Source organism: Perca fluviatilis, chromosome 14 (assembly GCF_010015445.1).
Source record: "Perca fluviatilis chromosome 14, GENO_Pfluv_1.0, whole genome shotgun sequence".
Classification (NCBI taxonomy): domain Eukaryota; kingdom Metazoa; phylum Chordata; class Actinopteri; order Perciformes; family Percidae; genus Perca; species Perca fluviatilis.
Window position 1 is genome coordinate 18,498,311 of NC_053125.1, and position 27,741 is coordinate 18,526,051.

General features: G+C 40.7%; 1 protein-coding gene across 2 annotated transcripts; it reads right to left on the reverse strand.

Annotated features, from left to right (window-relative positions):
• Positions 1-429: 429 nt before the first annotated feature.
• nat8l (N-acetyltransferase 8-like) lies at positions 430-24,431 on the reverse strand. Of its 2 annotated transcripts, XM_039822759.1 has the most exons (3): positions 23,820-24,426; positions 22,322-22,486; positions 430-8,281 (listed from the first exon to the last, which is right to left on the reverse strand). In XM_039822759.1, the coding sequence occupies exons 1-3, from the start codon at positions 24,121-24,123 to the stop codon at positions 7,914-7,916; spliced, it is 837 nt and encodes a 278-aa protein (XP_039678693.1). In that variant the 5' UTR covers positions 24,124-24,426; the 3' UTR covers positions 430-7,913. The 2 variants fall into 2 exon arrangements, with proteins under 2 accessions (XP_039678693.1, XP_039678694.1); XM_039822760.1 differs by lacking the exon at positions 22,322-22,486 and having other exon boundaries at positions 23,820-24,431.
• Between the last annotated feature and the right edge of the window lie 3,310 nt (positions 24,432-27,741).

Genomic DNA, 27,741 nt, shown 5'->3' on the forward strand with positions numbered 1-27,741 from the left:
ACATTATGCCTGTTATCTTCTACTTTTATAAATAAAAAACAGAAAAATGCATGATGGAGATCCATCGTATGTTGGACTCTTCTATTTCTTAAATGTTTCGCTTTAATGATATGAATGACCTTATGATTATGTTCATTTGAAGAAACGATGCCTTCACTTTAATGACCTGTGCCATTAACAACAGCTAAGGCCCAAGGGTCCCTCTGAAGACTCCAGTTGTCAAGGGCAACAGCATGAGTCTCCCTAGCTGCCATGGCGACCCGTCAGATTTGTAAGTAGACCCTGCAGCACATATCCTCACGGCTGTGATTGCTGATACTTATATCACTTCAAATCTAATATTTATCTCAAATTATTCTCTATCATTTAACCTCCTCTTCTCTGCTGTCTTTGCAAGTATGAAAAAAATCAGTCTACTGTGGCAACATATAAAAGCTTAATGCATCATCATTTTTAATTGATACAATATATTTACATCCATGTTTCAATCGTCATAATGCAGGAAATCCCATCTTTACATCTATACAGTGTTCCAAGTGTTTGTCAGTATAAAAGAAAAGGTTAATAATCACAATAATAATAGTAATACTGGTGTGGTAATACATCAGTCTTCCAAAGGAATGGCAGAAAGGGAACTGAAAGCTAATAGACCCCAATAAAGACCAGGTTGTCACTGCAGTCTCACTGAGGTCGGGCAGACTGGTTGAACCTATGAACATGCCTCTTCATCTTAAGCACTGTCTCCCTGGGAATCACTAAATCTGCAAAATCATCACATCATACTTAACCTTATTACTGTATTACATGAAAATCTTCTCCCACACCATGTCATTTTGACCCTGCTTTTCCTCTCTTTCTCTCCCTGTAACCTCTCTAACCCTATGGGACCCTGGCACTATTTTCTCACTGCTCTAGTTTACATGGGGCCTCTTCTCTCAAATTCCTCACCGTAGCCAAAGCACCCCTGTCCTAACCCCAGGTTTTCAAAGTTCCCTCAAAGACCATTTAACTCCCTTCCCCCCCAAGTCCATCCATCTCATCCAGTTATGTATCAATCCCTCCTTCCATTTTTCTATCATAGATTGCTTTAGATAGATAGATTGTTGACCTGACTGCCTCCCCACAGTGTGGCTGCATATCAATCCCCTGCTGTGCTTTGTGTGGGTCGGTTTCCTGGCAACAGACAACAGCCATGACATGGCTCCAGGGCAGAGAGAGCCCCTTGCATTGCAGCAGTCTGCAATAGCTAGATAGCTCAGTCCAGAGCCACTGATATTCATGGCCCTGGCTGGTGTGTGCTATAAGCTAACAGAGCTGCTGCTGTTGCAGTGTTCTTGGCTCTCTCTGGTGACTTGAGAGTTCAAGCAGACAGGCAGGACAAGGAAGGCTATGTCTGAACCCATCAGCCTGGGATAGAGACACCAAGGCTAAGATGGCTCGCTTTGTAGCCCCTGAAAGTGATTAGTCAGTATGGGATTGTTTTGAGGTAATACAGATGAAGACACCTGCACTACTGTATAAGCTCTTTATTAGTGCTGTAAATATCTTTAAAATATATATTTTAAATATTTTGAATCCACAGTTTCTTTTACAAAAGGAGTAAAAATGACCCCCAGATGCTATTTACAGTAAAATATACTTTACAACTTTACAGTAGCTAATTTGCCAATAAAAAAAAAGACTTTGAATCCCACTTGTGAGAAACATGTTTATGATTTGTGATTCTTGCTGTTGATTTTTAATTGATTATTTTTCAATTTGTACTGACAGAGTTGTGGTAGTGAAGTTGCAGTGCATGTCTCAGTGGTACAAGTTAAGTCGAAAGTCTTTGTGGTTAAATAAAAGCTCAGCTAAGAGACATACAGCAGATTGCACTTTCAGAATGGGGCTGCACCATCTTTTTTCCTGTCTGCTTGAACTGCTCATTCTTTAGCATCCATTATCCCCCTCTTGTCATTTCCTATTGACATCTGTACAAATTTGCAGAGGTACACCTGTGTACTTCAACTTCGGGTTTTAAAAAAAACATCTTTGTAAAGAAAAAATACAAAAAACAGAAACATTTTACAATCAAACACCCCTTCAGGCTTCGATGTAATGAGTGGTAATGTTGCAATGCCAATAATGTGATGGCATCACTGCCACTAATTGGTACAGTATAAGGGATATCACATCAATGCAGCATTTCATGTTTTTAATAAAATCATTGTTGATAATATGCATATTAAGCATTATTTTGTGGTTTTCTGTTTGTATTTATTGCTTGGTTAGATGGCACGTGGGCAGGTTTTTTTCTCTCCAAATAATACGAAGTAAGTACAGGATTGTGTAGAACAATATATAGCCGCATAAGGAAAAAAATGCAGAAATTACTGTCACCTTTGGCAAATTTCCACCTCAAAAATTAGCCATGGGTCGTAATGCAAATTATACATTATGGTATCATGTCTTGTATATATGCTTATGATACATACAGTCGATACAGGAGAAAGAGAAACTTTATCCATATTCTTCATAGGAAATGTAAAAAATCAAAACTATCTGTACTTTAATAGCAAAACAAGACACAGTTGTGCTACAAGTGCTTATGTGTTCTTGGCACCCGTGGCCTCAGTCTAGAGTAAGTCCTTCTGTAATCGCCACAGTGGAGCAAAAATCCTCACCAGAGGTAGAGAGAGAGAGGGAGTCCATGCTATGGAGCTCTGTTGCTGCAGACCTCCTCCCGCAGTCCCACCACACACCCCTATTTAACTGCCAATGTGGCACATTCCTCCCTCACCCCTCGCCCTCCTCGGTAGGTGGAACATTCCATGTGACAGCCATCTTCTGAGACAAAAATGAACTCCATCAGGATTGGTTAAAACCGGCAAAGATGACAGGTTGCAGTAAATAATACATTAACAACAAGCAGAAATACGGCTATTTACAATCACACTAAATGTCTAAAATCTAATGTAGTGGTTTAGTCACTTAATAAAATAAACAATAGCTGCTTTTCAACTTTTTTTCTCGTATCCTTCTCATTCATAAAGTAAAAAGCAACCAGGAAAGATTTAAAACAAAAAATGTTCTAAGACCTTAAATGTTGGCAGTTTACATTCATGCCTGTGAGTGTTCGGCCCCAAGGCTGTCAAGCATGGACACACACCATCAACACAACACACCCACAGGATCTGTACATTTGTGCAGTTTTGAATTCTATGCTCCTTCACCAGTAGATAAACCGAATTAAATATTGATCGTGACAAATACTAATTATTTTTTTTTTTTTAAACTGTTGAAGTTGAAGCTTTGGCTTCATTAGCCTCAGCTTGTGCCTCTGTGTCTGCCATCAGAGAGCATCAGATGATCATTTTGGGGATCTAAAGCACTCAAAACTAAAAGAGCCTTCACCAGCAGGAGAGGCCTTTATGCAGCATACTATCTCAAACCTCAACCAATAGGACAGCACACTCGCACTCAAACAAACCACAGAAAACCAAATAAAAAACGTGTGAGGATGTTTTTGGATTGTACATCAGCAGAACATTTCAGAGGAATGGTTTGTAACTAAATGTACACTCGGGTAGAAGTTGCATACAGTTTAATTACTACATTCTAACATTAAGTATGTATTACCAGGTTTAAATGGGAGGTGAGACTTTAGATGGCATATTATTCACATTAAGTAGAAAACAGACATTGCTCAGACTTGAAATAAATGCATTATAGTCAGTGCACTTCACCTTTACAATTCAAAGTCACCCCTTAAATAACTAAAGCCATGCAGTCCACAAGATATTTGAACTCCAGCGTTTGATTCCGGTGTATAAGGCCTTGGCAAAGGCTTTTTGAATGATATTACCTTTGTTCAGAAAATGTACCAGTATGGATAATAGTTTCTCCAAAAAACATACATGGAGTATTTTGCATTTCAGCAGGCAAAAACTGAGATTGGCAGCAGCAGAATTGGCTCAGAATTGACAGACTTCACATTCTTCCACAAGATCCACAGGTTGTTTTTTACAATCCACCTCAGCAAAGCCCACCTCTCACTCTTAACCTTCGGACCTCACCCAAGTCTTATAAAGAATGGGTTGAGTCATTTAGTAAGGACCTAAACACACCGGCAGCGATAACTAACATAAGTTATTTGACACTCCAAATGTGTCCGCTGTGTTGTTTCTATCTAAAGCCTCAGCACCACTGGCACTTACATTTCACAACTGTGATATCATATTTTGTGTTCATACTAGTTTGGCTGTTGTATCCTAATTTCCTCCTTAGCTTCATAGGAAGTTTGTAAATGCAATGTGAAGGCCAGTGGTAGCTGTTGCTCCAGATATGTCACAAAATACAGTCTGGTCCTCTATTGACTCTCCAGCAACAACCAAGTTCAAAGCAGATGCATCAAGGTGGTGTGAGGCATCCTCCACATGTTCCTGTATGAAAACATCTGATGTGTTTTTTTAAAACAATACTGGTTGATGTTTTCAGTGCATGTGTGCCTTGCTTTTACTTTGTAGAAGTAAAACTTCGGTTGGCTCTAATTAAAAGACAAAGAACTTGTCAGTAGCTAAACCTCCTCTAGACATGGCTTAAACAAAGGATGGGAGGGGGACCTGACATACATAAGCATCTCAACGGCTTTAAATAGCTAAAGGCGACTGTATGTATGTACATACCTAATTATAAAAAATTATATTGTGGAAAGTTTAATCCAAAGTTAGATGCAAAATCAATCAGGTATGTATTGTATATTTTAGGCATTTAGCTGACACAGATAGAAGGTCAGTGTGGCGTTTGAGGACACTTTTAACAAGAAGCAGCTATTGCCTGTGTCAGCTGGAGCAGAGTCTAAACATTTGACCGTCACTTAAAACTATTACACTATCCTGCAGCCTGCATTTCCTTTATCTGCATATGATAAACTTGGCAAATAACTTAGTGGATGAAATATTGTGCACTGCATGGGAAAAAATGTTTATCTCTTGCATCATTCTTAGTTCTGCAAAGTGTTTGTGACCTTTACCACAAGCTGGTTTAATAGAAGAAGAGCTATGATGCTTTCAGTCATATGCCCTCACTCCCACTGTGATCAAGGAAGGAAACTAACTTTTTTGTCCTCCAGCCAGTGACGGATAAATCTGAATATCAATAGCCGCTTTCAAATATAGCAAGGCTTTAAGAAACTGATATCTCTGAAATATTTATGAGCACTGGCTTGTGGCTGGTATTAATTTCACTCCTAGAGAATTATTTTAATCATTTCAAATAAAATAAACCATTATAAAAAAAGACACATCTATGGTTCCACTGTATGCCATGTGCTAGGAGTTTCTCCCTTAAAAGTGTTGCATTCAAAGACACATTTCATGCAAATAATACAATTTTCTTTTCTTTTTTCAAACAAAGTAACACACATTTCTTTTATATTTTCATTTTAAAAAAGAAGCTTATTTTCTTTTCTATATATATATATATCGTATATAAATTAGTTGATTTTTTTTCTTCTAAACTTTTCCAGGGCAGGCACCATACACACACCGGATACAGAGGCATGCCACACTTTGCATTGCTTTTTGCATTCTACAGTTGGTTGGCTGGCAGGCATGATGTCATCCAGACGGTGCTGCAGTTAGTGAGTGACTCTGCACCAACTCTGAACACACACACACGCACACACACATTTTCTCTCTCACTTTCTGTGTCTTCTGAATCACACCCATACTCGTCCAACCATACATCACCCTTGCAACCTGGCACCAGCCTGTCCCAGAGCGTCACACTGCCTAGATGACATCAGAGTAGGGGCGCAGGGTCTAGGCTTCGTCCACCAAGCTTCTAATGGAATAATAAAAGCAGTGCAGCAAGGCTCTGTGGCGCATGCAGAGATGGGCAGGAATTGGGTGGGGCCTGGCATAGGGAAAGTCAGTGGAGGGTTCAGATGGAAGGTATGGGGTCTAGCCCAGGGTTGCAGACAGATTCATGAATGGGTGGTAGGGAGAGTCTTTTTTTTGGGATGGGGGGGGGGGCTGGCAGCAAGGCAAGGAGGGTCATTAACTTCATGATGATTACATTTGTATTCATTTTTTTTCTTTTTTTTTCATCTTATGTGATTTTTTTGTTGTATTTTGATTTATATTTTACTTTTTACAAATGGTATGATGACATAACTTAGGCTCAGAGTCGTGGATGGCTGAATCTACTGCTGGTTGTATGGTCAGAGGATGGAGATGGAGAGAGGTGTTATGGGAAATACTTTGATGTTTTGTTCACTACGTGAGTTTTCAACTGTTTACACAATATAAATACATGGAGAAGGGGGAATACTAATGCCAATATGTTGGTTTAAATAATTATTTGCTGTTTGTGCTCAGTCATGTACTGTAGGTTTGCAAGTATTGCTAGTAGTCTTGTCTTACCCAAGTTGTTCCCCAATAACCTGGATTAAGTATGTGGAGTGAAGGCTGCAGCTACTTTGTAATTGTCGTAGTTTTGACAGTAAAATTTGCATATTACAATGTGGTAATATGTGTTTAAAGTTATAAAATTACTAATTATCATTCAAATACTAAACATATTCAAAATGTTAGAATGTATCTTTCTTCACTCAGTAAACAATTTATGTATGTTAAGTACACAAAGAAAGTAGTTGTTTACTTAGATAATACTGGACTCAAGAAAGGTGCGTGTCTCTTCACGCAAAAATAAAAATAGGTAAATTGTTCGTCATACACTGTTGAGGCACAGTGTAATGACCATAGCCTCATCAAAATCACACACAGTCACATAATCTCAACAATCACACTTACACACACACACACAAGCTCTGACATGCAGCTATATTGTATCTTGGGATCTGTTAGCGAGAAAGCTCCATCCTCCTGTCACCTCAACCAATCAGAGACCCTCTCCACAGCTCCAGTGAGAAAAGCAATGATTAATAAAACAATAGGAAGGAAGGAGAGATCCAAAAAAAAGAATCAGTAAGAGGAATGAAGAGGAGGGCGTGTGAGGAAGATGTACTGTGTTTATCCAAGTCCGTCTAGGACGCATGATACACAGTGCATATTCCGGTAACCATCCTGTCATCCTTCTCTCTCACTATGGGGGTCAGTAACACACTCTTGCTGTGCTTCAATATGGTGTCTTGAGAGAGACTGGCTAAAAGCCCAATTACTTGTTTTGTGTGAGCATGCATGTCCACAATGCACACACAAAATGTTGCATTGAAGAGCTAAAAAAGAGTGTGTACCACAAGCTCCCCCACCACTTTTTGTGTGTTTTGCTCTTGAGGAAGCCATATCTGCCCCTCCCAACCCATCCATTGTTCTGTCCACCCCCTATGACACAGAATGTTAATGTCTCATTGCACTCTCCTGCATCTACACCCGTCTGTTGAATTTTGCTGTGGGGAAATAAGGAGAATGTGGGAGGGAAGGGAGGGCTTGAGGTAATGGGGGAGGGGTAAAGAGGGTGTTGTGGAGTAGTAATGAATGGGAGTATTGATCAGAGTCACATCATCTTAAAACCAAAGGGGCAGGGGAGGGTGCCTAGTTGGGGTGCCAGTTAGATGTCTTCTATAAAAGCCTTTTTTTCTCCCAAAATGAAAAGGGAGGAGTAAAGGTACAAAAAATAGCTTAATAAAATAGAGGAAACTTATTTAAAATGTAAAAGTATAATACAAAAACAACAGCAACAAAAGCATAAAAGTAATGAAAAAGTTAGTGACTTTAAAGATGAAATAGTAGAAGTGTTAAGTACTCAAAGTTATCTCTAATGACACAAAATAAATAAAAGCTGTCAGAGGAGAGGATGCGGTCGGGGCTCTGGGTGAAGGAGGGTCGTTGGTCTCTCTCTTCTCTCTCTCTCTGTCCCTCTCTTTCTCCATCTCCCCCTCTCCATCTCTCTCTCCCTCTCCCTGTCACCTCTCACTCCTCACGGAGCTGCAGGCGGTAGCGGCTGTAGCGGATCTGGAAGAAGAGCCTCTCCAGTGGTGAGCGGTTCATCCCGGGGAGCCTGTAGTCCTCGCTCTGGCCCGTTCGGCGGAAGCCCAGTGACTCGTACAGCTTGTGAGCAGCCAACTTGACAGCCGTCGTGCCCAGGACCACAGCAGCATAGTTGTTGCGCACGGCGAACTCCAGAACACGACGACCCAGTGCCTTTGCGATGCCTTTGCCGCGGTACCGAGAGTCCACCGACATGCGCCGCAGCTCCACTCGGTTGTCATCCTCGCGGCCTTTCGCCGCCACGATCCCCACCACACGTCCGTCGAGCACTGCCACCCAGAAACAGGAGCCTGACAGAAACAAGAGACAATACGTTTGATTAAATTATGTTTCTATGAGCAGGCTGCTGCTAAGGCTAGATTTAAAATTAAACACTTAAAGGCATGGTTCAACATTTTGGGTAATGTTGCAGAGAGTTAAATGAGAAGATTAACAGTGGTATCAATCTCCTCATCTAACTCTCAGCAAGAAAGCAAATTATCATATTTCCCAAAATGTCAAACTATGCCTTTAATAAATAAAGGTAAAGGCTAGGGCCTAAAGCTTCAGTGTCATTACTGCAATGTTTTAGTCTTGATCAATGAAAAATATGTTTTCTGTAGAGGTAATAAAGGGTAGAGACCCTCACGCTCAGCTGCACCAATGTACTGTGAAGCTCAAGACCACATTCCAAATCTCTGACAGATATATTGAATCCAAATACTTTCTATAGTGTAACGTTTGCACACAATCACACAGGGCTTATTTAACATAATATGCATTGTGATGGATGGATGAAATGAATAACTGGAAGGACAACGGTGGTAAAATGAGTGTTTAGAACCAAAATCAAAATGAACATCCTGTGTTTCCATTAGCAGCATGTTGCATCATGTCGTAATGGCTTCAATGCTCTGAGAGGAGAGAGAATGGAAGAAGGGATGCAGGGAGTAAACATAGGGCTCACAGTGTACTGGAGCAGACGCACTGATCTCACAGGAGAGAGACAGACACGTTTTGGGTGAAGTTTACTTGATCGTGTTGCAGGAATTGAATCTTATTTTACAAACCCTGTATTGTCATGTAAAAGCTGCATAGACAGGAAAGCTCACACTGTATAAGAACTTGCTGTATCCCAGAGTTGATATATCAGACACTCAAACAGACAGTGGTGACGGATGGATAAAAAGACGAATAACGCTCATACAGACAAACAAAGGTTAGACCGATGCAGATGGAAACATCAGCAGACAATGCTCCTCCACCAGAGTACTACTTCAAGCTTGAATATAACCCGATTTTTCTATCTAATTTAATATCTATATTTGTGCTGCAGTTTCTAAGATGTTCACTTTGACACAGCGTGATTATGTTTGTAAATCATCCTTTTTTTTACCTTTGAATGCCATTTTCAGTGCTTATAATAATAAGCTTTTATAATAATAAAAACAATGTGAACTGAGCTTTTATGTTAAGCTTCAGAGCTAGAAAATGTAAGCACATTTTGAAAGCCCTCTGTTATTAATAGTGCCCACATTACCCTGGAAGAATAACTAGTTCACAGGGTGTTAAATAACCGACTAACGTGTTTTGAAATCATTCCCCTTTGAATCTTTATCAGGCACTTTAAAAAGACGAACATAGCGCATAGGTGCATGCCCCTGCTTAATTTCCTTTAACGATCGTAATCTTTCAAGGAAAATTACCCTCTTAACATTCTGCTTTTTATTACGTAACCATGTTTACACCGCCTCTCTATCAATGTCAGCAGTATGTACACGTGTTTGCAGAGGTTACATAGTTCTGTACTAAAATGCCATATGTTTGTTATAGATACAGTAAATCTGACTATTCTGGCTGATCTGCGGACAGTCAAAATCTGTGTCCCTCTGTCCATGAGCTCTGAAATCTAATTCTCTCTGTGTGTCTTTACTCTGTCTTACCTTGCCTTTACACATAACCCCCTCTTTCTTTTATCCTGCTGAGTCCCTCACTCGTACACACACATGACGTAAAGAACACACACACACACTCAAACAGGCGTTGACATTAACATCATGCTTCTGCTGGAGTCCCGTGTGTTAGGAGGGGTTTGATGCCCCTGCAGGCCTGTGTTAAGCTGATCCGGAGGCTTCCGTTACTGAATCAAACAACTGTCATGTAGGTTGCCGCGGCAACAGGAAAACCTGAGTACTCCCCACCCTGATAGCTAGACAGGGGTATGGCATCACTGGGAGACTGTCTGCAACCGGTGTTTCACTAATAGGCTAGAGGCAGGACCCATATGCTAATGTTAACCCCCTGTCCACTGTCGCACCACATTTGGGATCTATCAGAGCTCGCATTATGAAATCACTTGAGTTCAGGTGGATCGTTACCCATTCGGCCTGGCTTTATTTTGCACTTCTTTTATTTACAGGGTGGGTCGCAATATCTGTCTTTTAACCGCTTTTGCAGTAAAATATTTTATAGAAGAAACCATTTCATACAGTACGTGCGAAACCTAAGAGAATATGAAAAACGTTGTGCTTTGTTTTACCTCTGGTAGGGGTATTTTAAGATTTTCAGTGTCTTCTCACTAGCCTATAATCTCATAGGGGAAACATCCTGAATAACCATAAACAGCACATACGAGCATCTTGTTACCCCAGTTGAGACTTTATAGATTCACCCTGTCTCGCCAAATCAAATTTTGATGTCAGGTATGGAGACACTGCTGAGGAAACTTAACTGATCCAGAATTTTGTCTCGTTCACTGTCTCCGAAGAAATGTCAGATCACTCTGCAGTTAACTGACGTTACATTCCTGTATAATAAAAGTCCTTCACCCTTTAAAAACAAAAAGCATCAGTCATCAGTCTTGCTGCCACTTGGGGGCCAACAAAGTGTGAAGGTAATTACTGAATGTGGAGCTTTGATGGATGACTGTTTAAGAGATTGTCTATACGACTCAGATTTACAAAGTTCTGGGTAGTTAAGTGTCTTGTGGCCTTCACTAATACTATGGAATGATGTTTCATTATATAAATCTGCAGTGTCAACTCCTGCGGCACTCTGCCGGCATTATTACGATCGTGCGTGCGTGCGTGCATGTGTGTGAATGGGTGGGTGTTGGCATAGGAGGGGGAATATGCTTCCATAAAGCCCTCCTGACCATCTGTCTGAACTGAGCCTATGCCAAGAATGAGGACAGCACAGGAAAACACGCGCACCAACCGCCCATGTGCCTGTCTGCCTATCAGACTGTATATTACTTAACACTATTAGCCCCTCTTCCCCCTCTGACTCTGCTTTTTTGTGAAAGCTAAGCAGGATATATTGACCTCTGACATCACTGCTCAAGGAGCATCACATCTGCTGAATCTGACACTGCTGCTATTAAACTGCATGGATTTAGCGAGCTATTATTTCTGCTGGGAAATGCACTTTGTGGAGATAGGAAGATAGAGACAGACAGACAAAAAGAAAAGCGAGAGAGAGAACGTTATGGCGCATTTCCACCAAGCAGTCCAGTTCAGTTCATTTCACATTAGAACCACTTTTCTTGGTACCACCTCGGTCGAGGTTCCAAGTGAGCTGAGTGGATACTAGCAGGTGGAGTTTAAACACTGGAGACCACAGACTACATTTACATGCAGCCAATAACCCGTTCAAAACCGGAATATTAGCAATAAGTCAGTGTCAGTGACTACGTTTACATGCAGCCAATAACCTGTTCAAAACCGGAATATTAGCAATAACCCGGTCGCGCACGGCCATGTAAACACCGGCAAAAACCCGAATATGCTCATATTCCGGTTTTTAAAAACCCGAATATGCTACCTGGGTTACCCCTTTTCTAACCCGAAATTTTGGTCATGTAAACGCGTATCGGCATATCCCCATCACAAGGAACATTGATTTGTGTTCTACGCATGTTCTATTCGCAAGGAATCTTGGTCTTTTGAGTAGAGGAACTTCTTGTATGCGCCAGAAAACCTGCGCGCAGTATACCGGAAGTAAACAAGAAGTAGAGGTAAACATGGCGAGACGCAGCACAGCACCACACTTTTGGAGCGAGGAGGAAACCAATTTCTTCATTAGTGTGGTGAAAACCATGAATATAATGTCTTTTGTTGACGGCAGGAAGTACCGAGATAGTGAGATTTATAAGAAGGTGACCGAAAAGTTACGCGAAGCAGGGTTTGTCCGTACGTCCAGACGCTAACCGTGCGTCGCCGTTTACATCGGGATATTGCCAATTGATTACAAATGCCATGTATACAGGAGTAACTCTCTCTGCTCACGCATGTAAACGGGTTATTCCGAATGTTTCAGAAACCCGAATAGTGACCTTAACCCGACCATAACCCGAAAATTGACAGCTTGTAAACGTAGTCACTGATTGTCAGAGAGAATGGTCACTAGCGCGGCACAGGAAATCCTGCACAAACCCGCCATTTTTGAATAGCCATGGTACTGTCAGAAACGACTGTTTTTGAATTTTGTATTTACTCAATTATTTCTTTTCTTTTTTTTAATGGCAGTCCACAAACGCTGTACAATTGACAAAGTGTAAAAGGTCCTCTGTTTGGTTGTCGATGAAAGAATTTGCGTTGGAGATGATGTCACGACATAGAATCCCACCTACACTGAGGGGAAAACGAAAAGAGAAAAGGACCTGGTACCAAAAAAGTGAGTCAAGTCGAGCAGAGCAGTATCATACGGTGAAAACACGGCATTGGAGGAGGAGGCATAACGTTATGCTCCAAAAGGCATTTTATATGAGATTAAGATGCTCCGGACTCTCATCAAGTCTGCAGATCTGCAACTGAAATGTCATGTTTGATCCCAAAAAATGGGTGCTTTGAGGCATACTGTTGCATATGCTGCGTATTTCGCCATTTGGTATCCCAAGACTTACTTGGAAAATGTGAGGAAAGTGAAGGAGTGACACTCCTGTTTCCCTCAACAACCATTGTAAAGCCTCTCTTTGGCAAGGCAATAGCTCCTAACTGCATGGGTGAAGCTGTGTGTGATTTTCTGGAATGTGAAATGCATTAATTTAAGGTTTTTAGCCATGCTTGCAGCAATATCTCAATAATAACTTTCCAAATAGTCATTGTCAATCAAAAATTTCTGCTTGTCTAAAACTTTGGTTTATGACCAAATTACCAAATATTGTGTCTGTCTCTTGTTAAGGGAAATAGGAGAGTTGCCAAGAGTTAGACATCAAAGAGAATATTGAGGAAAATAGTATAAAAAATAAAAAACTCCATCCTCGTCTAAAATTGTAAATCTACTGTAAGGTTGTGGAATGGTTGAAATGTTTGGATCAAGCCACTCTCTCTTCTTTATATCTTTCCTCTTAATGACCCCCATCTCTTTCCTAGTACTCCTCCTAAAGGTCATGAAGGAGCAGCTGTTTAGTCTGTCATGTCGCCACAAGATTGATTGGAGAGAGGGAATGAATAAGACACTTTTCCAAAAAAGGCCTCACCCTTTTCCTGTTGTGTCCTTTTGAGCAAGTCAATAAGCCCTCTATTCAAATTTCTTTATTAGGATAAACCCCTTCAGATGTATCATCTCGTTTTCGAGGGGGTCCCAGCATATAACACAATAATTACATAACAACAGAGAAGTATAAAATCTCAACAAAAAACAAGACAAAAAACTAAACAACAACAACACCACCACCTGCTAGAGTAGAGCTTAATATAGTATTAATACAATGCGTTACTCATGTATTGGTCTGTAAAAGCTTTCTCAATCAGATAAAGAAGTAGAAAAACAGAGGAAAGAGGGACAATAAAGAAAAAGAAAGAGAGCGACTGAGTGAGCAGAGGAGGAGGAAGGCGCGGCATCCATGTTAACAGTAATAGCGATGAGCCTGAAAGGATCCATTATTGCTGCTTGGGAATACAAACACGATGGGGGGAGGGAGGAGATCAAATCTACCATTATTACAGAAGGGGGAGGGGACCTGAAGAATACAGATGATTTCAAGACAGGCCGAGAGTGAAGGCAAGAGAAAGAGCTCTGGAAATCATTCATAACGATTCTCACACAAGCAAAAATCTGATTACTATATTCTTAATGTGACAGATCTAATTTCTTTAACCACTTCACAAGTATATTAATATGCCTCCGTGCATGTGTGTGGGAGTGTTAAGTACTGGCTGATGTGATATGAACCATGTATAAAAACCAAAAAATCACACCTGCACACACACAGGAATAGTTGTTATGGTGTCTAACAAGATTATTCTCTTTTCCTTCAGGAAGGGAGGGATAATTCATTCGATAAGCGTTCAGTCTAGACACAGCCTTACTGTGCTGTTCACTTGTCTGTCCTGAGCGCTGTGGGTGTAAGCCCTGACAAAAGCTCATAAGTGGCTTGACTCTATCCTGTGTTTTGTGTCTATTTGCTTTGTGTTCTAATAATTAATCAGTGAATGTGTGGTTATTTTTATGCGTTATGTTTTCGCATATGTGTCATTGTTGGAGGCCACGCTGAAGATTTTCAGTAGTGGCTCTGAATCTAAATGGTTGCATCACTGCATGATTTATCTGACCCTGCCAGGTGTTAAATGGCGAGTAGGCATTGCTGCTAGTTTTAATATTTCTATCTTGTATACATGTGGTGCAATATCAGACTATGTTAAAGCATAATTTTCTATCCTAACAATCAATTTTGACAACATTTTTTGTGTCTTGGTACTGTACTGTATATCTTCATCTTCTTATTTTAATGTACAACTTTCCATTTTAAGAAGAAATGCTTAAGATGCTTTTGAAAGTGTGTTCTATGGTCCTATACAACACACACACACACCCTGCCTTATGCTCTTCCATACAAACACACGCACAAACACACACATGGACACACCCTCCTCCTCTGGTCAGAGTATGGATTAGCTTGTCATGTGTAACCCACTAGTCAGCAGTCCTCCGTCACGGACAAATGAAGATAAGAAGTGACCGTCAGACACAGGACACACTTTCCAGATGTGTACACACAAACGCACAACAGAAAATGTATAGTTATTGTGTATTGAAGCCTGGATTTACAGTAGAAGAAGTATTTACTAACGACTTGGCCTTTAAAGGTGCAGTAGGTAAGACTATTTAATATATGTCATATTTGCTGAAACTGACCCTATGTTCCAGTAGAACTATATGAAGCTGGTAATTCAAAAAGAAATCTGGCTCCTCTGACACCACCAGCCTGTAGTGCGATTTGCAAAAATCCACAGCTCCCTGTTCAGATGCACCAATCAGGGCCAGGGGGGGTGTCTAACTGCGTGTCAATCACTGCTCATGCACACGCATTCTTTCTCCCTTTTGGGGGGAGGGACTTAGGAGACCGTTTTGGGCTTTAGCGGAAAGGGAGGAGGGACTGAGAAGTTGTTAATGTTCAAATTTTGAAAGTCCTGGATCTTCGCAATCCTGCCTACGCACCTTTAAGCTAAATCCAACGTGCATAGGAGAGTGTTGCATTGATCTGTGTGCTGTCACAATAAACTCATACAGCGTGCACCTTTCCATTAGCTCAGAGGAACTCATTGTCTGGCCCTTTACTGTTGGTTTTACTGCATTCCTGCCCATCAACACATCTATGCATGTTTGTTTGCAACATGGCATCATGACTTTGCGTAAACATACACGCCACTTTCCTAAAGCCAAATGCTGTGTTATCTGTACGCATTTTGAGCTATCCACGTGTATGTCTACGCTGTATACAGCGGATGTAAACACACACACCAAGTGGCCTCACCACGTTGCGTGTTATCGCGAGTACAATGTCACACGCGTGTAAAAGAAAATATATATATAAATAAAAAGTTGGGTTTAGGAAAAGAACATTGGGAAAGGATTTAATAACACAAAAACACGACGGTGACCAACATCACACGCTTAGGAAAACAAGAAACTATTGGGTTTAGGAAAGAAACATTGGGGAAGGCTTAAAAAAAAATGGAACAAAAGAAAAAAAAAAACAGCTGAAAAACACCACATGCAGGAAGCAATCCTGGCTCTCCTGGGTAAAAGTCTTGTGTTTTACCCATCCACCACCCCAACCAACCTCTGTGGATTTACGTCCTTTCATACTACTGGCTACGGCAAAAATTCACACATAATGTAGGTCAATGGCGGCCGAACGGCGTTGATAAACACACTGAAAAGCGGTTATGCATCTTGATAACACGCCAAAATGGCATACGAATTGGCGTATCATACACACGCCACTTTATGAGATCAGTCTGTTGTTTGTATGCAAGCATGCAGGTACATGCCCACATTTTACACACATGCTACACTTTGCTGTGTACATGGCATTGTTTTCAGGCCATCCGGCTGAGCTTCACACCAACATGCAAAATGTGAGTCTAATCTATTACATCCCTACTTTTACTGGTTCTGTGTAAATCAAGACCAAACTGAACAAATCACTTTTAATCTGTAGAGCATACAGGTAATCACACACACGTATTGATAACAGGCTTTCAATTGCTTATCAGTAGCGATCAAGCGTTGTGATTGGTCACCAGAGAGTCAAGGTAGTGAGAAAATCCCAAATGCTGCAATTAATGAAGCTGCTGTTGATACGTCATCTACTCATTCCAATGAGTGTCTTTGTTCAGTATTGATTTAAGCAGAATGTGAAACAAAGGCCGAGGGTAGTGAGACTGCAATGCATTATTAATGATTGGCTCCACTATCTCAAAACACTGAATAGACGACAGAGACACGTGTTCATGTACTTGCAGCATATAAAGTAATGGACTGATGAGTTCTCCAGTTTCTCAGTATGTCAAGGATGGGAACAGCAGAGTCGGTCAGTGACGTAACAACATGGCTAACATTGTGACAGGCTAGAAAAATAATTAAAAAATAATTATGTGATTTAGATGTAAATCAACTATCAGGGAATTGATGTGTCTCTGGATGGCACATTTTATTCTGAGTTAGAGAGAGTCAGGCTAGCTGTTTCCCCGTTTCCAGTCTTAATGTTAAGCTAACCAGGCTGCTGGCTTTAGCTCAATATTTAGCGTGCAAACATAACAGTGGGATCCAGCTTCTCATTTAACTCTACGTCCAAAAAAGAAAAGCATACTTCCCAAAATGTCAAAGAATTTCTCTAATATTGTCATTTTACTAGGGCTGCAACTTATTGTCAATGTTGATTGTTTCATGATTAATTGTAATTGTTTGTTTTTTTTCTGGAAAAATACTTTAAGTGCTCATATTATGCCCATTTCCAGGTTCATAATTGTATTAAGAGGTTGTACCAGAATAGGTTTATGTGGTTTAATTTTCAGAAAACACCATATTTTTGTTGTACTGCACATTGCTGCAGCTCCTCTTTTCACCCTGTGTGTTGAGCTCTCTGTTTTAGCTACAGAGTGAGGCATCTCACTTCTGTACCATCTTTGTTTGGAGTCACACATGTTGTTGTCACGGAAGTAAAGGCTGGACTACAATAGATCTGTTTGGAGCAGTTTGTGAACAGTGTTTTCTGTTGGAGATGGTAAGTCCCTTTGGGGTGGACTTTGGGCTTTTTCACTTTGTAAACCTATAACATGCACAAAAAAGATATATAACACAATAAAGAAAAGGAGAAAAGCCAAAAAGCATAATATGAGCACTTTAAATGATTGATTTTCTTTGACTAATTGTTTCAGCACTTAATTCTATTTTTTTGTGAATGTAACTGTTTGTGAATGTGTACAATAATATCTGAGTTAATTTAACTTTTGTAACTACAGCGTAACAATGAGTAGTGTAGCAGTAACGTAATTGTCTGCTGCCACTGATGAATGAACGAATGAATAGTAAATTACATTTTTCTGTATTTTATTTTGTTTTTTCAGTTTTTGAAAGAGACTAATGGCTGGGAGGAAACATCACTTCCTCTGTGCCAGGATGATGGATAACCCAGTTGGCCACTGCAGCACCTCCTCTGCACTTTCAGCGTAGATGAGAACTACAGAGGAAGAGGAGGAAGAGGTGCGATACAGTTGGGAGACAGAAAGGCTGAACTGCAACAAGAGGGATGGATAAGAGAGGAGAGGATAGAAAGAAGATGCCTCATTAATCAAAAGGTGCTGAGGAGTCTGAAATGTACCCACAAGATCTCTTTGTCTGTGTGCTTACCAGCAAACTGTTTATTTATCTTTTTTTTCTCACACACACAAAATATATCATATAATTGAGGAACAAACCCCTGCCCCGGATGCTCCTATTTTCTATCTAGCACTCATGTCTTTCCCACCTTACACATTTTTCCTCTCTCTTTCACTCTCTTTCTCTCTCTGTCGTTCAGAGCTAAAATAAGCACAGCAGGTACCAGTGGAGGAAGCTCAACACAGACACACACAAACACACACACATACACATACTGTAGAGCTATAATGAGACTGACTGGCATGTGCAGTGGTCATGACGCCTCATTAAACAGCCAGTATTACTGAGTGGGTAAGACTTTCAGCCAGGGAGGATTTGGATCAGTGTCTAGTGTCGCCCTCATTATATTACATTCACTTTGTAAGCTGCTTCAGAGTAACCTATAGTGATTAAGCAAGTCAATAGGGCAAGGGAGGGGGTATCTTGTCTGCCTACTGCTTGAACATGAGGGGAAACCTCTTTCTTTCTGTATTTACAGTTGGTTTCCCTTTTCACAAAAGCTATTTAAAATATGCCCACTTTTGGTGTCCTACCCTTATGGTATTAAGCAATGCAAAGTCATAGTAATGATAGCTGTAACTCCAACATTCATTTCCTATGAGAGGTACAAAAAAAACGCGTGGACACAATTTGAGGAGATAGGTACTGACATGAACCAGTCCTGTGATGCAGTGAGAGACACTGGTGCATAAGGTGCCATAAGCAATCACATTAACAAAGGTGGTGTTTGTTTCTGTTGCCTGAAAAGTGTCATTACAAGTTGTAGAATTAAATATTTTAGCTGCTTACTAAAGTTTTGGAAGGCTAAAAAAAAATAATGTTAGCTTTGTAGCCCTTGACATGTAAAAATGTCTGATTTTCTTGTTCGTGGGGACTTGCAAGTCTTGTTCTGAAGAAGTGCAAAGAGATTATCTGAAAGCAGTACAAGGAATCAGGGATAACGGCGTAGAGATAAATAAGTCCAATGATGTTTTGCTTTAGTTTTCTGTGAGAAAAATACTTTCAGTTGAAAAGTATTTTATCTTCATTTACAGTTTCTTTCAGCAAATGCCCTGTAGTTGTTAACACATATTGACTGCCAGATTGAGTCATTATTGGTTTATCGCGTCCAAGGAGGGACAGAGAAAGATGGATGGAAGGAGGAGTCAGAGTGTACAAAAAAGTTTGTGCCAACATCAGTTTCAGTTTGTCAAACTCTTATTGAACTGTTGAATTCGAATAATGGACTTTAAGCAATTAAGAGTTGTACCAAATCTCAGTTTCAAATGTATCTATTTTATTTCAAACTGAGCTTTGATAATTCAGTTCAATATGTGTATATAACCATATCAGCGCCTCCTTTTTGTTAAAGAAACACGCTTTTATCTTTTTTTGTACAGCTATATACATTTATACTCCCAGCCATTGTTACTTCAATTTGCTTTACAGCTCTCTGCCCACACACACACACACACACACATTTTATATGGCATGTTAAAGAGGTGACAGCTGGCAGCAGAGTGAGTGATCACAACACACACATAGGAGATAAGCTTATTGATTGGTGTAGTCATTCAATGTGTACAGGAATACGTGGCTCCAGTCAGATCAGTTAGTCTTCCTCTATTACCAGAGCAGTCTGTGGTCAGTGTCCACTTATTAGAGTTTATTTAATTCGCATTTCGCTTAATCGCTACAAGTATCCCCTCTTTCTCCCTGTCATTAAATCTCTCTGCATTTCAATACAGTTTCTACTTTAGGTTGATTAACTGCTAGGTTACTGCCAGGGTTCAAAATTAACTTTTTTGTCCACCAGCCAAATGGCTAGTGAATATTCAACTTTTACCAGCCACACAATAGATTACCATTGTTTTATTGGCTGGTGAGTGAAGCAAATCTACCAGCCACTTGCATATTTTACCAGAATTTGGCTGGTGGATGGTGCTTATTTTTAACCCTGGCTTCAGCAATACATCATTCATATTCTGTGATGCTCCGATTTATCATCCACCACACCAAGACGTCTCTGTTATTAAACACCCAACAAGTTTTCATGCACCCAACACAAACACATTCATATAAACATCTTACGCGCCATCTTTATCTTGCCTTCCTCCAAAAACCTTTTTCATACACAAACTGTCACTGTTATCCGTATTTACTGAAAAAACATTTTGTCCTCAATATGTCTAGAATTGAAGAGATAATTTCCAACTTGTTTCACTCGTTCCTACAGTACGCCTACCCAGTGTTCATTGTGGATGCTGGGAGCTGAGCTGTTGCCTGACAGATGAGCAAACACAATCTAGCATATACTGTTTCAGTGCAGTTTGGAAGATTCAGTTCTAACCCTAGCTCCATGAAGTAATGGAAGCTAGTTTGCAGAGACAAATCACAGTGTTCAGCAGTTTTTTGGTTGTCGAGTAGCCCTTAATATCTGATCTTAGCAAGTACGATATCAATCAATGAATCAATTTATGAGACTGATTTTCATCCCCTCGCTCAGGTATATCACTGATAGACATTTTCTTTAAATCTGTCTTTTTCTTTTCCTGGTTCATTTTAGAGAGACCATGATTCTCCTCCAAATTACAAGCTTAAAGACCCTGAAAGCTTGGTTTTAAATGTTTTTCTTTCTAGATTAAATATTTATGACAAATAAGCAAAAAATCAAGTTAATGTTGTTGTTTTTTTTGGGGGGTGGAGTAAAAAACTCAGCTAAGTCTGGCTTGATTGATTTAGTTACCAACCAGTCATCAGATTTTGATTAAAATGTTGCTACATTCTGATTGGTGCATGGTGACATCACCTCTTTCCAACTGAGCTCCGCCCACCTTAAACTAGCGAGAAGACCACAGAGAAAAATGTTTTAATCTCAAATGTAAAATAAGCAAAACTCTAATTTTAGTAAAAAAAAATAAAAGTGTGTTCAAGAAAATATGTTTTTAGGGCCTTTCAGAGTTGCATTCTGTAGATAATCACAGACTCCTACGTGTTACGTGCCACACACTTCACGAATAACAACGCACACCAAATGACAGTGACGTGAGAGGTGCCTCGCCATCAGCACTGCACGTTGGTGCCCAGGTGTTCATCCCCCTGGGCCCATTCAGTTTGCATGGATATAATCATTAGCATTGTCCAAGAGCAGTGGTGCCTGACCCCCTCTAAACCATCTCGGCCCTGCACCAATAATGGGAATGCTAAATTGCAATTGTGTATGCAGTGGATTACCAGGCCAGAGGGCACAATGTCGGAGAGAAAGTGACAATGGGGGGCAATTGACCGGCTTAACCAACACCTGCTTTTTATATCGGCCACGTGGTTTGGGTTAACAGGGAATAAAAGTGTCCAAGAAGTTACAGGGCAGTGTGTCATGTTTGTGGCTGGTTATCGCTCACACCAAAAACTTGACTCCTGGAGAGAATGAATAGTTTGAGATGATTGATTTTTCAAATTAGAAGCTTTAGTGGAGGAAATGGGCCTTGCCGACACCGAGCATACTGCAGAAAGTGTATCAGCAGTTTCCTCAGTGTGATCAATAGCGCTGTAATGTAACCTCTCCTCCCTGCCCGTGACCAAGTGCAGCTCAGAGAGGAAGCAAGTGGGGGAAGGAGTGGAGAAAGAGACGGGGAGGAGGGGTGGAGGAGAAGGAAAGCAGAGAGAGGAGCTGCATATTTGATGAGTTGCCTCTGGATTGCATAAAGACTCTTTAGATCGAGCTAGTTTAACAATTTATTTATTTATTTTTATTAACCTTTATTTATTCAGGGAAGGTTCACTAAGAGGCAACCTCTCTTATGCAGGAACGCCCTGAACACATACACATTCATAAGCGCTACTCTTTCCCTTTCTTTCACATGTTGAGCTCTTTCCCCACCCAGATTTCTATCCTGTCGGTCCGGGGATTGAACCGACGACCTCCCGGTCACAAGCTTGCTTCTTCCACTGCCCTAATTCCATGTGTAGGTTCACTGCCTTTCATGTAGTTGTTTTGTCTTTTTATCCTTCCAGCTGCAGCAAAGTTACAGGCCCTAACTTTTTAAAGTAGTTTTTTTTTTTTTAATACCTTATCTTTATCCTATTTCTTCTTTTTTTAAATCAACACTGGTGGTGGAGCATTGTCGACTGACAAACCAGACAACGTGTATGTATTTCATTAGTCACACTACAATGAGGACAGTGACATTGCTCCCTCGTCTTACCTGTGGGTTTCATGTAATAAGCCTCTATGTCAGCCATGTCCGTGTGCAGAGCACAGTCCAGATAACCGTGGATAACTTTCCTGCTGTAGTAGTAGCGCGCACCCATGAGAATGAGTGGCGCACAGCAGGTCAGTGTGACGGAATTGGTCACGAAATAGCACATTACTATGGAGAAATGGAAGAAAAATAAACGAAACCTGTCAGAAAAGAGAATCACATGTTTGATTTTGGCGGAATTTGACCCCACACAGACACAAACATAAAAGAACAGAGGCAATATGACATTCGTTAACATCAATAAAGTGAAACAGTTGCATCAAATTCTGTTATAATGATACAACATGAACATTTTCATAAAGAGAGATTATGATTAGTTTCACACGGTAACTTTCATAAAACTGTGAAGTAAGGCACATCAGCATAGCTGCAGAAGCACAAAATCTGACAGGATAAAACTTAGAGTAGAGAGTGTTAGTATTGAATTCATCAAACCAGTGCAGTCCATACTGAAGTAATTAGTCGGATGTGACGCTGGGGGGCGCACAGTGAAACAAACAAGCAGGCTGGATGCTGCATAGCATGGTGTTGCGTGGCATGCAATAAGTAGTTAGTTTACTCCACTGCAACCCGGCGTGGTGTCAAACATCAGCACGGAAATATATATAGGGTAGTGACTTGATGGAGAATTTTAGAGACCGTACTGAAATAGAATTAGTTTGTGGGATTTTACAGGCAGGACCATCATGTTTGTCCCGTGCAGTCTAATTAACGCCAAAATAACACAATAAGTGTTTTGTTCATGTCAAAAGATTTTGAGTATTTAACAATGTGTTATTTTACGTGCGTAACGCCACCGGTCACGATACATGAGGCTTTCTGCACCGGCAACATCAACAAAAGCCAAACGACATCAGAGCATGACTGGCGCAGAGGCTGGCAGAGGCGGAGCGTGTGCGAGCCGCGGGGGATATTAATGTGTGTGTTGGGGTGCGTGCTTTTTGGGTACGTGCGCGCACCCCGTGGGCCAATCCTCAATTTCATTCACTCATTCATTCACGGCACCGGAATGTCATCACATCATCAGCAGGCCCACCGGTTATACACGTGCACCATGCGCCTGGCCATGCCTTTTGTTGCATGATGAGCAACATGCCGGTGTGTGCCGGCGGAAAGAGCCGCGTTGGCACACTGTGGTGCTGTAACAGATTTCAACTTAACTGGACGTTACTGGACGTTAGATAGCTATGTGTGGGATGTACAGCAAGACACTCTCCTCAAATAAATCACATTAGGATGCAAACATCCAACGAAGGCGCAACAGCGATGTTACCCAATGTGATGTGAGCAAAGAAATAACTAATATATAGGCTACATAATTAATCTGAGGTAATATGTTGAATTTTCTATAGCGTTAGAAAATTGGGTCTGAAAGCTGACATGGGAATACATAAACCGGTGTAGTGTGCATATTGCAAGGTAATGGGGGTAGGCTACTTACCTGTCAGAAGAGCATATAAAAACTGAGTCTTGGGCTGCTGCCTGAGCCCCCTAAACGCCGTATTGGGTATCCTCTCCATAATGCCCTCATAAAAGATGCGCCGCACCTCCTCTTGATCCCCGCACTCGAACTCGCGGATAAAAACCGCATCTTTTCTCACATCCGTTGCCTCGGAGGGGTTCAGAGCCGCACTGGACGGAGGAGAGCTCCACATGATCGACTCTTTTTTGGTCCCAGGTATAGCATCGTGTTCATCCGCAACAATTTTAGTCTCGCAAACCATTTTGGGAGACGAAAAATGCATGCAACTGGCCGCAACAACAACTACAGTTCGGAAAAAGGGGAAAGAATGAGAGTGAAATGGATGATGTGTGAGATTTTCTTAAAAAACAGAGAAACGATGAAGGGGATAAGGTGTTCTGCTGCAACCCTGAGCGTTTCTGACGACTTGCCGGTGTTATTCAAGCAGTATTTATAAGCAGGCAGGGCGGGTAGATTCAGGTTCAGGGGTTGGGGTGGTCCTCTCGCTGCACAGATTGGTGGACGCGTTGCGCCGTTATATGCTGATGGACGAGGGAGGAGGGAGAGACAGACACAGTCGCTCTCTCTGCATCTGAACAGGCTTATGTGTGCCGGCGGCGTGTGTAGCCTATTTTGAGGATGTGGGCCCATGAGAAGTGGGTGTGATGGCGAGATTGCGTAGAGAGGTTGTTTCTGAACAGCCTTGTCTTTATAATGTGTTTCAATGAGGAGGATCCCCACACTGCGATACGCAGCACAAAGGCGCAATAGTAACAAGGCGACAGCAGCTTAGGAAATGCTCTTGTTGTTAATAATTTGTTTATATTTTTTTAATTGTAGCTTTTAACAATTTATAATGCAGGTTTACAATACATTTGAGGTGAAATAGTTCGATTTTGCCTTGGACTCTGTCAGAGATGCATCACAACGATGGACATCTCCGTTGTTGCGCAGATAAAAAGGCTACAGTGACAATGAGTGGGTGGAAAAGATCCTGATGTAAGACATATCCTGATATGAATCGACATTAAGAGGACACTATACAGCTTTAATTTCAGCTGCTAGTCGCCCTAATGTCTAGGCACACCAGTGGGCTGTGTGCAGCCTCCTCTGCCTGTTGACTGACAGCTCTGCTGCACTGCAGTGATTCCTCCACGGCTTCCCTTCGCTTAGAAACCCTGCTCCTGTCATACATCAGTTTAACATGGAGATTATATCTCGCCTTACTGCGCATCTGGAACATCCCATTAGCCCATCTGTCGGCGACTTGCACCGTACACTTTAAGCACCAGCGACGACAATCCCGGTTTTACGCACGACTGTGGCGGTGGTGATGATGATGATGCTCGATCCGGCCCTTTGTTGTCCCCCGACACTCCCTGTAATTAACCGTGACTGTTATTATACAGTCAAGCTTTCATGAACAAAAGTGCTGCCATTATTTGCGTGTGCTTTTATTTTTTAAAGGGGATTCAATATTATGATTAGGGGATGACGAATATAAGGGTGCTTTACAGTTGAATACAGCTGTAAAACAATAGCCTACATGTCCATATTAGTAAAAAACAAAATGTTCCAATAAAGAATGCAGCACCGTTATTGCGCATCACTGCCACATGGTTAATGAATATTATGCAATAACGGTTTCCTTGGCACCGTAACAAAGACTTAATGTGTTCAAGTCCGGAGAACATATGAAAACACATTTTGGCTGTTATCTCTTTGTGAAAGTGTGCAGCCTTGTAGAGCCACAGTCGCATATGTAAAGCAGAACTAGTTTGAACCGGATCATCAGAAGCAAACTGCTATTGATAAGGCTGCATCCATCCGCACTCCCTCCTCCTACGGTATCCTCCTCCTCATCCTCCCACCATAGAGCTGCCGGGGGAGGAGGAGGGCAGGCTGATACCTGCATTCTTCACATAGGCCTACTCTGCTCAGAGCAGACATTTGCTCTACAAAAATGCGTCGAAAGATGATTTTCTACGCATCAGCATCTGCTCTGCAGCGAATCTCACCATGCCGACCGGTTGGAAGATGCTCTGAGCATGCGCAGTGTTCCTTTTTGATTGACTCCCGGTAGTGCAGCCTTCAAGTGTTGTCGGTAATGTCGCAACCATTAAATAAGCGAACACAAACGTCAAAGTTGTAAAAACATCTAATTTTCGAGCATCTCCAAAATGCCATGCTCTCTATTTTGCCACTTTGGAAATAATACATCCACCAAAACCTTCTTATGCCCCATAATCTTATTTCCATTTTCTTGACATGCATCTTCACATCAAAAATAAAGAAGCTCAACAATCTCAATTCAATGAAAAATTAGATTGCACAATAATATAATAACAAAGCATAACGAAATAGTGTGGTTGATGGAATGTATGGGTGTATCTGTGAAAATATAAAGCAGTCCCTTGAATAAACTACAAACTATGTCCGCAAATGCGCTTCTCAGTCATTTGCCACATTAGCAGAGTCGTTGAAAACAGAGCGCCACGTAATGTTTTAATAATCTTGATTATTATCATGCCAGTTCTGACTCTCCTGCCTCTGCTCCTGCCCTGACCTCTTGACCTTTTCAGCGACTGGGCGTCTCTGCTCCTCAGAAGTTTAAGGCTTCAACATGTTTCCAATTGTGCAGGGTACAGCAGTTTGGTTTTTCTCCTCTCCTCTGTTTATTTATATAGCACTTTTCAATAACAAGGCAACTCAAAGTATTCCCATAAATTCAAAGCAAAGGCAAATGCCTTTTTTTACCACCACATTCGATGTTCTAATTGGTCTGTTGACCCGAAGCACACATGGTCAGATTATGAAACACTGGGCCCCAGGGCCCAGTGTTTCTAGCTATACTAGCATTCCCTAAATAAATAAACTTTTTTTTTCTTGTTGGAGATCTCAAAGCTAACCTGCTGCAGCAGATCGATCCACACTGAAATTCCTCTAAACAGAAACAGACAAAAAAAAAACACTATAGCAGAGTTATTTTGTAGTTAAATATATTATGTCTAATTTTAATGTGGGTTTAATGTAGCAATGAGCTGCTATTTTAGGAAAAAATAACTAGATCTGTCTAAAATTGGGACATTTCAAATAGCAATTATTGAAGAGAAAAAATTTGGGATAGTTCTATTTAAATTTGTTTTGTTCTTTTGCTTATATTTGTTTGTATTAGTATTGAGCAAAAATATATGGTCTTTATTGCAGGATATAAAGAGATTAAAATAGTAAATAAATCTAGGTTGACCACTAACAATTTATGGAATCTTTTTTACCACCAATTAAAGAAATAAATCCTTGAACTGCTTCTAATGTAGTTGCAGTGACTCCTTGTTCAAAAACATTGGACATTTCCTTATTGTTTTATTCGATTCCTATAGACGTGTTGTTTTATGTGTGTCCCCCTCCATGATATAATATTTTTAGTTCTGATACTGAAAATATATATAGGATAATATGATTTCATTTAATGTATTTTTTTATTCTAGGATACATCTCACTTGGGCAGCTGGTCAGAGTGGAGCTAAATTGAACTACTTTTTTACACTGTTGTGTAGTTTAGTCTAGAACTAATAGAACTAATCATACAGTATATTTTGTATGTCAAATATTACTCAAGTATGGCAAGTACAAGTACCTCAGAAATATACTTAAGCACAGCACTTGAGTAAAAGTACTTACGTACGTAGTTACATTCCAACACTAAAACGCAGAAATACTCTTTAAAGAACGTGTCTTTGTCAACAGTAGTAAGGCTAGCTTGAGGCACAAACCACTTCTTTCCGAAAGAAACTGGCAAGTGTGTTAATAAAAGAAAAAATAATGGTATCTTTAACTAAATTAAGTTTAATTAAATAATTGAAAATGAAATGTTAAGGCACAGGTTGGCCAAACTAAACAA